At 41.6% G+C, this 12767-nt stretch overlaps 1 protein-coding gene across 2 annotated transcripts in view; it reads left to right on the top strand.

Moving 5' to 3' along the window:
• KANK4 (KN motif and ankyrin repeat domains 4) overlaps positions 1 to 12767 on the top strand; it is a 55331-nt gene that overhangs the window by 29788 nt on the left and 12776 nt on the right. For both annotated transcript variants that reach the window (XM_045027301.1, XM_045027300.1), the window contains exons 4-8: positions 5 to 116; positions 2757 to 2987; positions 4466 to 4553; positions 6445 to 6664; positions 9600 to 9742. In XM_045027301.1, coding sequence (XP_044883236.1) covers positions 5 to 116; positions 2757 to 2987; positions 4466 to 4553; positions 6445 to 6664; positions 9600 to 9742 — 794 coding nt within the window. The remainder of the gene's footprint in view (positions 1 to 4; positions 117 to 2756; positions 2988 to 4465; positions 4554 to 6444; positions 6665 to 9599; positions 9743 to 12767) is intronic.

Below are 12767 nucleotides of genomic sequence, written 5' to 3'. Positions count from 1 at the left end.
CTAGAAATCTCTCCAACCACAAGTCTTAAATCAATCATGAAAAAGAAAGGTTATGGTTTCCATGCAGGAGGTAATGGGACCAAAAAGAATCTTCAGTTTGTTGGGGTAAATGGTGGGTAAGCATCAGTTAAGAAGATAAAACTGCCTTTTCACATACAATATTATTCTCATCTCTCTCTCTCAGGAAATATGATTTTCCCCTCCCCACAAATCTTTATTAAAAGGCCATTTGCAACGTCATCCCTTTTATCCCTTCTTCAATCTAATATCAATAACTTTGCAGTAAAACCTGATGGGAAAAACTGGGACATCGGCACTTTACAGCAATAGTGAATGGCACTGGATTGACATCCTTGAAGACTGAAGTCCTCTGCACGCAGGTCATTTAGGGCTTGATCCAAAACCTCAAAGTCATTGGGAATCTTTCCATTAACTTCAGTGGGCCTTGCATCTAAGTCTGTACTGCACAGGCTGCCACACCCTGCCATCAAAAGTGCCTCAGTATTGGCCTAGAAGAATTTCTATCTATGCCTATTCATTCCTTGGTCTCTCATAATGACAGCCAACAAAAGTGCCGGTCAGTGCTGTGATAGGAGTGGGCATTATGCAGACACTTGTTCACTAAGAACTGAACGGAGACCAATACGTGTAATATATTTTCATTATTATCAGCTTGGAAACTCAGAGTCTGATCCAATTCCTGCTCAAGCAAATGGAAGTTCTTCAATTGATTGCAGTGGGAGACGGATGAGGCTCTACACTAGCAGATGAGTCAGGCACTGAAAGAAAGGATGGTCCAGTTCTTGAGGCATTCACCTGGGTCCTGGGGGATCCAGGTTTAATTCTCTGCACTGGCACAGGTTTCCTTAGTGACTTTGGGCAAGTCATTTAGTCTCTCTCCACCTCAGTTCTGCAACTGCAAAATGGGGATAGTACTTCCCTATCTCACAGGGATGTTGTGAGGATAACTATATTAAAAGAGCCTGAGGCATTCTGATACTACATTAGTGGGGGCCCCGTAAGTACATAAGATATATAGAAATTGCAATATGGAATTTTTCGCCATTACATCTAATCTAATTTGCACTGAGCAAAATCCATGACCATCATAAGAGTAAGGCATTCGTGAACTCAGCTGAATTTCTTGTGGACCAAAGTCCATACCTCTCAAGCTGGTATGAATTAACATCTTTGTTGAGAGTCTCAGCAGAGAGGCCAAGGACTGAATTGAGACAAAATGGCATTTTACCCTAGAAATGGTCTTTCTGGGCAAGGTCTGAGGCACATTGTTTGGGCAGCGCGATGGAATCTTACCCCTTTGCCCCCTGTTCTGCTGATTAATTGACATCTGTTTCCAGTGTCCACACTCTGGGGGCTTTCAGGAGCACTTAAAAAGAAAGTATAAGTAAGCACTCCTGTCTAAGTGAATGAAATTAAAGTAGGTTGCAGTTGGGCTTGCTCTAGAAGAGATATAAATTTGCCTGTATGCAAATTGTCACCTTGCTGGGATCAGTTAAAGATCAGTTATGGGGGAAAGCTGCTGCTTAAACAGACAATCATCAAAAGCCATGCTGTTAAAGATTGAAATCACGAAGTTATATAGTTGATACATGAATGTGTGCCGTTATGAATCCTTATCTAATAGCAGTGTTATCTCACGAGCCTTGCAAGTGAAAAGCGGAATGAAACTATGAAGAGAATGTTGTTCTTTTCAGATATGTGCTGAAGTCTACCAACAGTTCTTAACATTGCTTCAGATTTTTTGCTCCAGACAGTAGAAATAATGGGATAATTTGTCCAAATGAACTGCAAATGGAATATGCTATAATTAAAAGTGTCCCATACATTAATAATGTCATCCTGGGCCAAGTTTTCAAAAATAGCTTGTTAAGTTGCACCCACAAAATATGTATATGTGTACAAACCAAGGAGTTCTAATTCACGTCTTGCCCATGAAAAGATGCCTTTTTGTGTGTGAGTGATAGTTGAGTATTATAATTATTTAAAAAAATGGATCACCCAAGGAACAGTTACAAAATGCCAATAGAAGTGACTCAGTTGAAGAATTCTTCAGCTGATTTTTATTTATGCTGAAAGATTTATATTTTCCCCTCAATGGGCGTGGACTTATGCATGTGAAATTGATCCTGGGTTTCTCTCCCTGTACTTATATGTGCTGCTGTTTGCCCCAGAAGTCACTGCAGTTCAGTGGCTGAGATTCCGATAGCCTTGCTCATGCTGAGTAGTACCTATTTCACGAGTAGTCAGAAAAATCAATGGAACTACTTGTGGAGGAAGGTGGCACTCAATATAAGCAAAGAATCTGAGCTTCAGTCTGTGAAACATTTTGGGATCCTTTGGAGTAAAAGGCACCATATACATGTAACATATTAACACTACTGCTCTTAAATTAGCCAGGGGGGAATTCTCTATAGAGTGACATTCCCTATCCCTAATTTTAGCAGCAAATAGCTTCGATAACACTCCCGTTGGCCTGGGAAACAAGAAGACTGGGAATTGAATCCAGAGTTCCTGTGTAGTAGGTTTGAATCTCAAAGTTGGGGTCTGGATCTAGGGTTTTGGTTTGGTGCCAATCTTTTATATTGACATATTTTTACTGTGTCAAACGTGCATGTCACTATGGGCCTCATCCAAGGCCCATTGGAGTCATTGGGTGTCTTCAATGGGTATTGGCACAGGCCCTATAGTTGCTGAGGGGGAAGGAAAAGTGAATAATATCTGGTGTCCTCAATTAGTTACGAAACAACGTCAAGTGAAGACACCAGCTGTGAAGACAGCTCATCGGAAGGAAATTCTGACAGCGAGATGGAGAGGAAGTATGACACTTTAGAGCACAGACAGGTGAAAGCTGCCCGTGAAAACAAACATGCCTCATCTGGAGTCTCCCAGTGCACTAGACATGAAGACAATGAGCCACAGGAACTGGAAGAAATAACAATGGCTAGCATTCAACCCGAGACTGACAGGTAATCAGATAAACAGGCTAATGCAACGTATTAGCGATGTTGACTAATGAACAATGGCAAATTGTAATTTTTGGTTCCAAGTTTCAGTGGAAGACTGCAGCCACTTTGTTAGCAGCAAAGGTATTAATATGTTTTGAGAGAAAGAAGCAATATAAGTGGGTTTAAAAAAGAACTGGATAAATTCAGGGGGGGAGGGATAGCTCAGTGGTTTGAGCATTGGCCTGCTAAACCCAGGGTTGTGAGTTCAATCCTTGAGGGGGCCACTTAGGGATCTGGGGCAAAAATTGGTCCTGCTAGTGAAGGCAGGGGGCTGGACTCAATGACCTTTCAAGGTCCCTTCCAGTTCTAGGAGATTGGTATATCTCCAATTATTACCTTTTATTCATGTTGATAAATTCAGGTTAAGTCTATTAATGGCTATTAGCCAGGATGGGTAAGGAATGGTGTCCCTAGCCTCTGTTTGTCAGAGGGTGGTGATGGAGAGCGGGAGAGAGATCACTTGATCATTACCTATTAGGTTCACTCCCTCTGGGGCACCTGGCATTGGCCACTGTTGGTAGACAGGATACTGGGCTGGATGGACCTTTGGTCTGACCCAGTACGGCCATTCTTATGTTCTTATGACTGATTCTCAGTCATGCAGTACCTGTGTGGCTAGGTTATCATAATGATGCAGATACAGTAGGATAATATTGCTGGACCCATGGCTTTGTCTTAAATTCTCATTTCATTAAACTTTTTAGAGAGATCTGTGCTTTTCATGGGGAAATAACTCAAACTAAAATTACTAAAACAGGGCTTTCAGTCCTTATATTTTTCTCTGCACAAAGCATGTTACAATAGCACATTTGCCATATATGCCAATTTTCAAACCACATGCCTAGACATTAGAATATTCATATTGTAACAATCAGTGTATCAATGGGAATTTCTGTACCATACTCCGCTCTTTGTGTTTCATAAGGGGTTTGGGGCTAGAGCTATCCACGCATCATCACAACCTGTCATGTTCTACTGGTTTAGGGCCAGATGCAATGTCAATTTAAGTCAATGGAAAAACTCCCATTGACTTATGTGAGGACTTGATCAGGCTTTAAACAGCTACATATTTTCTTCAGCTTAGTACAGAATCCAAAGTTTCTCATCTTCTAATTTTGTCCTAATTGACATTTAATTGTTACTATAGTGGATTTCCTGGAAGATCCAGGAATAAAATTGCTTTTGCATGAATTTTTGTTAAAGTGGTGATTTGTAAATATAAAAGCCATTTGGTTGCCTGTGTAACATGTACAATCTATGAACACTTATGCATATGCTTAACTTTATGCCCACAGTCCTATCAAAGTTAACGGAACAATATGCATAATTGTTTGTTTGCAGCATTGGGGCCTAAAGATGCACCCTGCAAGTTATCTTCCCAGTTCCGGGTGCACTAGTTCTCTCTTGCAATGGATTTATAAGAGTGTTTTCCTTTTTAGATGCAAACCCTCAGAAGATTTTCTTGATGGCTGCCTGTTATTGAGCAAACACCTTTCAGAAATAAGGACCACCAACGACAAACATTTGGTACTGGCATTTTTCAGTTGGATTTAAAATGCAACCCCCCTGTCTGTGCTACATGTAACCATCTAGAGTTTAGACCATCCAGACAATACTTTGCAGAATTATTGTAGCAACCATGGGCAGCTTTATAAGGAGAGTGGGTCAAGGTAACTTCTGTTGTCCAGTTTTGGTTTTGAAAGTCAAAACCAGCCCGAGGTTTGGTTTTAGATTCATGATCTACAGAAAAAGGGAGAAAAACTTTCCAAGCTTCCTCTGTTCAGTTGGGCCAGACTAAAACTGACCTAAAAATTCCTTTCCCCCTTTAAATAATCTTTTCCTGCTTCTAGACTGCAAGGGGAATAAAATAACAAAAACGATGCAAAAACTCCATCCTGGATCATGCAGCAAAGCAGTCTTCAACATTGCCAGAATACATATGGGAACTAGATTTCTCCAGCCTATGCCAGGGCAGGGCAGGGCATAGAACCAGGAGTTGTAACAGGCTTCCAGCATTCCCCCACAAATACACACACATTCTGCTGCATCAAGCAGATCTCAGTGCAAGAGAATCTGGTACTAACTTTAACAAGCAGAGCACTGGCGAAGGGGAAAAATTTGCCCAGCATCTCCTCCTCTTTCCGTTGCCAAACAACTGAGGGAAGGGCAAAGGCAGGGCCCTAGATTTCCAGGCGGGGGTGGGGTGAGAAGGCACACATATTCCTTGCAAAAATGTGACGACATAATCTGTAAAGAGAGCCTCAGAGAGACACAGCAAATTGACTGATTGTGGGCTGGTCAGGAGAAAGACAATGATGCTTCATTAGCTTTTGCTTATTAGTAATTTTTAAGAGTGGAATGGAGAAAAGTTCTATAGGAGCGTGCCTAATGGAGAACACTGAGTGCACACAAAGGCTAAATCGCTTAGAGGAGAAATATGTAGCGCTAAAGAATTTCTTCCCTACTCTAGCTGCTGTTTGATTGTTCTACACACATCGTTGAGGCCAGTACTTTGCCCCATCCTATGTTCTGCACAGGTCCGTATGGCTCCCCCTTGCTGCCGTATGCCAACACATTGCAGGTAGCAGCACTGGGGAGAAGCAGCCTCAGAGCCCATCCCTCAGTGGTGGGCATGCAGGGGTTGGGGAATGTGCAGAACCTTGAGACAGCCCTCTCCCCCCAGTCATGATGGACAGCACAGCTGCACCAGATGGAGGACACACACACTATGCTAGGTATAGGACTGGTGCACAGTACATTCCACCCTGGAGACAGTGGGATCGATGAGTCAGATTGTGACTGAATCACAATTTACTTCCCAGGCAGCCTGGGCTAGTTGAGTTATGCACTTCCCCCTACATGAGACAAGTAGAGAGGCTACAGTTTAGACCTGGATTTATAAATTATTATTATTATTTTATTATTGGAGGTAGGTAAAGAAGTTGGTAAAATGTTTTAATATAGATGTTAGATTGATGACATCATTGAAAAAAAATATCATGGTTGTTCTAGTTGGCCCATAAAACAGGATATAGGAGATAAGCTCAGATTTGTATCCACTAATGTATCAATAAATACGAATGCTGCTTGAATTAAAGTCTAGTGATAACTGGTCCATGAGAAAATTTTTCCACGTATTCATATATAGAACTAGTCACTTTAATTTCTTAGGGTTGCCATTTTTCAATTAAAAACAAACAAACTAAAAAAGCCAGTAACAAACTACCTCTATTTAATTTTTTTTTGTATTGTCTTTGCTAAAACAAACCAATAAATGTGAAGTTTTCTTTACCAGCCACAAAGTGAAAACACCAGCTAGGGAACAATCCTAGGGTAGAGTAATAGCGAAGGGAACTGGCATCATCACTTTTTGAAAAAGTAAGGTCCTGAAAATGACTGTGAAATGTTGGTGTTTTAGAGACGCATCCTAAACACTGTCTGTCAAGAGTGGTTTGGAGTCTCTAGTAGGAAATCCTCCAGCCCTGAGGTTGTTGCAGCTTATCTCAAAGAACTCAACGCAATTCACCCCCAGCTACTGAAGATGATCATAAACTTGGCGGATGGAAATGGGAATACAGCTCTTCATTACAGTGTTTCCTATTCCAACTTTCTGATTGTGAAGCTTCTACTAGACACAGGTAGGAACTAAGGCTTTGTTGTTGTTGTCTGGGGTGGGAGGGAAAGGTTGGTACTTGCCAATTATTTCATATAATCACATTTAATGTCTTTTTCAGATTTAAAAATCTGGTCACCATTTAAGGGCCCAATCCTGGAAAATTTACTACCCAGCATGTGGCTGATCTAGCAACATTGGAGTCAGTGGTAGTCTTTCCATTGGCTTCAGTAGGAGCTGGATTGGGCCCCTAGATTTGTAAAGATATTTAGATGCCCGAAGACGCAGATAGACAGCTAGTGGGATTTCAACGGGAGTTAAGTGCCTAGGTGCTTTTGAAAATCCCACTGGGTGTCTATCTGCATCTTCAGGCACCTGAATACATTGAAATATTTGGCCCTTAGTGCTTACTTCAGTGAGACTAATCACAGGAGTAAGCATTGTGCTCCGCAGTTCATGTTTGCAGGATCGGACCCTTTGATTGTAATAGTGGCCTCTAGGTCAGCAGCAAGAACTGCGTTCTAAACTATTGAACTTTTAGCTCATACTGTAAAGGATTAAACTTCCAGCTCAGATTTTATCAGATAAAATGCAGGCACTTTCCAGACACAATAATGAAGCTTTTTTGCCTTTCTTGGTTGGCAAAACAATCTGTTAAATGTTAGGAAAATGGCATATTATCATACACATCTATAAACCCATTGTTTAACAGACTTCCAAGCAACCCCAGAATACTGAGAGAAGTTTGTTCTGCTCTTTTAGAAAATACCCCAAGGCGACTAAGCTCAAAGGGGAATATTTAAATGTTTAGGCACAGTAAATAGGAAGGCTGAGAGTATAACAGCACACACTGGAACAGTAGGAGTGATGCATTTCTTAATAGAATTAGCCTATTTTCTGTGTATAAAATGAACCGAGACTTGCCAAGTGCATAAAAGTGTCAGAATTAGAATAGTCCAAATTGCATGCTGCATCTGTATTTAGATTAGCTACTGAAACATATTTACTATGAATGTTCATTCACATTTTGAAACAAATTTATCTTGAATGTGTTCACACTCCCAGCTGCCAAAGTAGGGTGACCAGTTAGCAAGTGTGAAATATCGGGATGACTGGTGAGGGGGATGATAAGGTCCTACGGTGTGGGTAATAGGTTCCTATATGAAACAAAGCCCATAATATTGGGACATCTGGTCACCCTATGCCAAAGTGATATGGAGGAGCCAGTGTAACTCAGAATCAGACCCCAAATCTGCTTAGTTTGCAGATCAAAAGAAGATTTTTCCAACTGCTTGCGCTTGCAAGTTCAGCCTAAAACATCATATTAAAAGCAAGCCATGTTCTTTCAGGTCAGCACTTCATCACTAGCAATCTAGATTCATCACTGGCAAGTTTCCTGAGATTGTGCAAGCAAAGAGGGTCAGAATCCAGCTTGTTGTTCCATAGCTATATCAGCTCTGTAATGCTGACATTAGTAAAACTTGGTTATAGGAGCAACCTAAGAAGATCAGATTTAGGATGCACATTGGGTGAAATTCATTTCTCTGCTGCACTTCTTAAGCCCTATTCTGAGAACTTAAACGAGTGATTCATAGGTCTGGAACTGGTCCTCTGCACTGGGGCAAATGTCACCCATACAAAGCAATGATGGCAGTGGCAGAGTGCCCTTTTGTTCAGAATAACTTTGACGATCATAACCCAACTTAAAAATGCTTAGAAACAAAATTCCAAGTAGCTCGGAGCAATACATAACATCCAGTGACTCTGGACTTACAGCCAACTTACTCAGTCTTCAAGTCATTTGGGCCCAGATCCTCAAAGGTGATTAGGTGCTTAACTCCCATTGAAATCAATAGGATTTTTGCCATTTTTTTCATTGGGAGCAGGAGCAGTTCTTAAGTCACTCACAGACTTGCCTCAAAACACAACTCCTCTGTTAGGCCACTGATCAAGCAATTGGTCATTCCTGCCTGAATAAGAACTACTGCATCCATCTCTACAAGTAATACTTACATCTTTTCATATTTGATATTCTGCTTCTCTTTTTTATTTCTGTTTTGCTCAGTTTGCTTGTCCATGTTATCTACTGACTTTCCCCCCCATCTCCACACTCTGTTTTTTCCCCTTCCACACGTGATAGCGTGGGCCTCTCCTTTTCAAGTCTAGAGTCATTTTTCTTGTCTACAGATCTTCTCAGGCCCTACTTCTGCTCTCAGTGAAGACAGTAGAAAAGCTCCCATTAATTTCATTGGGAAAATGATTGATCTCCAAGTTGCTGTATTTTCCTTTTCTATTTTTTCTGCTTTTCTTTTACTTCTCTCACTTCTGTTTTGGTGGTCACATTTTCTATAATGGCTATAATTACATTCTTTCTTTACTCAGCTTGTCTCCTTCTAATTCACTTGTTTCACTGCTCTGCAATATCCCATCTTGATTATTTCTTCTCTTCCAGTGTTTTTCTTACTACTCTTTTATCTCTACTTTCAGTTTCTCCACTGTTTTGGGTTCCTTCTCTCTTTCCTTCAAATTCTTCCTTTCTTTCCTCCCTCTTTTCTGACCAGCTAATTTTTAGCATTTTCTCTGTGATCCACATAGTTTCCACAGCTGATCCTTAGTGCACTGTTTGCCTGACTTGCATGCACCTGAAAGTGATTGCCACTGAACTCGGGGCAAAAATCAGTATCTCAAGTCGTGAGCATCAACCACTGGCTTTGCTATCGCTTCAACTTTCTAGGCCTCTCACTTTCAGATCTCAATATTAATCTGAGATCAGTTTTTAAAAAAAATGTTAAAAAGAGCAGATTCCTGTGATGATGCAACTGGTCATAAATGGCCTAGAACTTTCTCACAGGTATCCGTTATCCATCTGTAACTAGTGTAGTGTGTTTTGGCTATGTCACTCAACCCTGCACTAGCTGTAGATTTTCAGGACTTTTCTCCCCCCCTCCCCTCATCTTTAGGTGTTTGTGATGTGGACCATCAAAATAAAGCTGGATACACTGCAGTGATGATCACACCACTGGCATCAGCAGACAGTGACGAAGACATGGAGGTGGTCTTAAAGCTGTTGAAAGAAGGGAACGTAAACATACGGGCAAGTCAGGTACATAACGATCATCAACAGTCCCTGTTTGTTTGTACAAGTGAATATAGACTTGAAAAGATAATGGAGCAAATAATTAAACAATCAATTTGCAAAGAGCTAGAAGATAAGAAGGTGATAAGTAAGAGTCAGCATGGATCTATCAAGAACAAATTGTGTCAAACCAACCTAGTAGCTTTCTTTGACAGGGTAACAAGCCTTGTGGATAGGGGGGAACTGGTAGATATGGTATATCTTGACTTTAGTAAGGCTTTTGATATTGTCTTGCATGACCTTCTCATAAACAAACTAGGGAAATATAACCCAGAGAAAGCTACTATACTGTAGGTGCATAACTGGCTGGAAAAAAACATTCCCAGAAAGTACTTATCAGTGATTCACAGTCAAGCTGGAAGTACATATAGAGTGGGGTCTGGCAGGGATCAGTTCTAGGTCCAGTTCTGTTCAGTGTCTTCATCAATGATTTAGATAATGGCATAGAGAGTGCACGTATAAAGTTTGTGGATGATGCCACGCTGGGAGCGGTTGCAAGTGCTTTGGAGGATAGGATTAACATTCAAAATGATCTGGACAAACAGGAGAAATGGTCTGAAGGAAATAGGATAAAATTCAATAAGGACAAATGCAAAATACTTCGCTTAGGAAGGAACAATCAGTTGCACACTTACAAAATGGGAAATGACTGCCTAGGAAGGAGTACAGCAGAAAGGGATCTGGGGGTCATAGTGGATCACAATCTAAATATGAGTGAAAAGTGTAACACCATTGCAAAAAAAGCAAACATCATTCTGGGAGGAATATTAGCAGTAGTGTTGTAAGCAAGCCATAAGACATAATTCTTCCGCTCTACTCTGCGCTGATCAGGCCTCAGCTGGAGTATTGTGTCCAGTTTTGAGTGCCACATTTCAGGAAGGATGTGGACAAGTTGGAGAGAGTCCAGAGAAGAGCAACAAAAATTATTAAAGGTCTAGAAAACATGACCTATGTGGGAAGATTGAAAAAATTGTTTGTTTAATCTGGAGAAGAGATGACAGAAAGGAGACATGATAACAGTTTTCAAGTACCTAAAAGGTTGTTACAAGGAGGCAGGAGAAAAATTGTTCTCCTTAACCTCAGAGGATAGGACAAGAAGCAATGGTATTAAGTAGCAGCAAGGGTTGGTTTATAAATTGCCTCGTGAGGTTGTGGAATATCCATCATTGGCTATTTTTAAGAGCAGGTTGGACAAACACCTGTCAGGGACGGTCTAGATAATACTTAGGGCTAGGCTACACTTACCTGCCGGGTCGACACGGTGAGTTCGACTTCTCGGAGTTCGAACTATCGCATCTAATCTGGACGCGATAGTTCGAACTCCCCACGCGCTCCAGTTGACTCCGGTACTCCACCACTGCAAACGGCGGTGGCGAAGTCGACCTTGGAGGCGCGGACTTCGATCCCGCGGCGTCTGGACAGGTAAGTAGTTCGAACTAGGGTACTTCGAGTTCAGCTACGCTATTCACGTAGCTGAACTTGCGTACCCTAGTTCGACCCCTGCCCTTAGTGTAGACCTGCCCTTAGTCCCGCCATGAGTGCAGGGGACTGGACTAGATGACCTCTCAAGGTCCCTTCTAGTCCTACAATTCTATGATTCTACGTTTTTATACAGAATATATCTGTGAACTAGATGATGCATAGAAACCATAGGGATTGGTTCCCTTCCAACCCCAAACTACAGGATTAACTTGGCAAACCCATCCACAAGCCAAACCCTGCAGGGTTCATACCACCCTAATTATAATCAGAGCTGTCTGATTCCTAGTGCTTACTCCCAGTGTGAGTTCAGATTGAATAAAGGAGTGAAAGACCTGGCTAAACAAGATGACTTTGAGATGTATTTATTGTGTAATTAATTAAGTCTCAGCGCATATGGGAGCTAGCCTTATAAAGATGCTGCATTGTAGAACCTTCTAGATGCTAATTCAGCCAGAGTAACTAAACATGTTTAATAATTCTCAGATAGAATTTATTTCCTTCATAATTATGTCCCCTTAAAGAGCCATATAGGAAGAATAAATCAAGCATTACAACATGCTCACATCATCAATCCTTAACCAGGGGGTGGGGCTACTCAGGAAGACCAGGGCTTTAAAAAGCCCACACCTAAGCAACCAGAGGAGCTAGTGAACATGGGAGTTTTATGAGGGAGTTTACGGGGGGGAGTGTGGGGGAGTGGGGGCTACATACACTTAACATTCCTTAAAAGCAGCAAAGAGTCCTGTGGCACCTTATAGCCTAATAGACGTATTGGAGCATGAGCTTTCGTGGGTGAATACCCACTTCGTCGGATGCCATTGTGGTATTCACTCACGAAACCTCATGCTCCAATACGTCTGTTAGTCTACAAGGTGCCACAGGACTCTTTGCTGCTTTTACAGGTCCAGACTAACACGGCTACCCCTCTGATACTTAACATTCCTTAAAATCTTTAAATTTAAAGCTCAAAACACCCCCTGATAAAAACAAAACAAAACAAAACAAAACAAAACAACAAAGGAACAAGCTTCAGGAGCAAATAGAAAATGCAGGCAGAAGTCCAGCAACAGAGTGGGGCTACCCAGTTTATTGCATCCAATGCAGCATGCACGATTACCTGTCCTAAGGGAAGGATAGGGGAGAGGTCCTGGAGGCCAAATTTAGGCTGCTAGGTAAGAGATTGAAGTCCAGGACCTCCATGGTAGCATTCTCTGAAATGCTTCCAATTCCACGCGCGGGGCCAGTTAGATCGGCAGAACTGCAGGGTCTCAATGCGTGGATGAGACGATGTAGGGAGGAGGGGTTTTGATTTATTAGTAACTGGGGAAACTTGTGGGAAAGGGGGAGCCTATACAGGAAGGATGGGCTCCACCTAAACCAAAATGGAACCAGATTCCTGGCACTTAAAATTAAAAAGGTCATAGAGCAATTTTTAAAATAAGGGCTGGGGAAAAGCTGACAGGTGCAGAGGAGCACGTGGTTCGGACATTCCTTAGGGGAGGGTCTATAA

Source organism: Mauremys mutica, chromosome 8 (genome assembly GCF_020497125.1).
Source record: "Mauremys mutica isolate MM-2020 ecotype Southern chromosome 8, ASM2049712v1, whole genome shotgun sequence".
Taxonomy (NCBI): domain Eukaryota; kingdom Metazoa; phylum Chordata; order Testudines; family Geoemydidae; genus Mauremys; species Mauremys mutica.
Note: the sequence above shows the minus strand (reverse complement) of the source record. Positions and strands in the feature narration are given on the sequence as shown.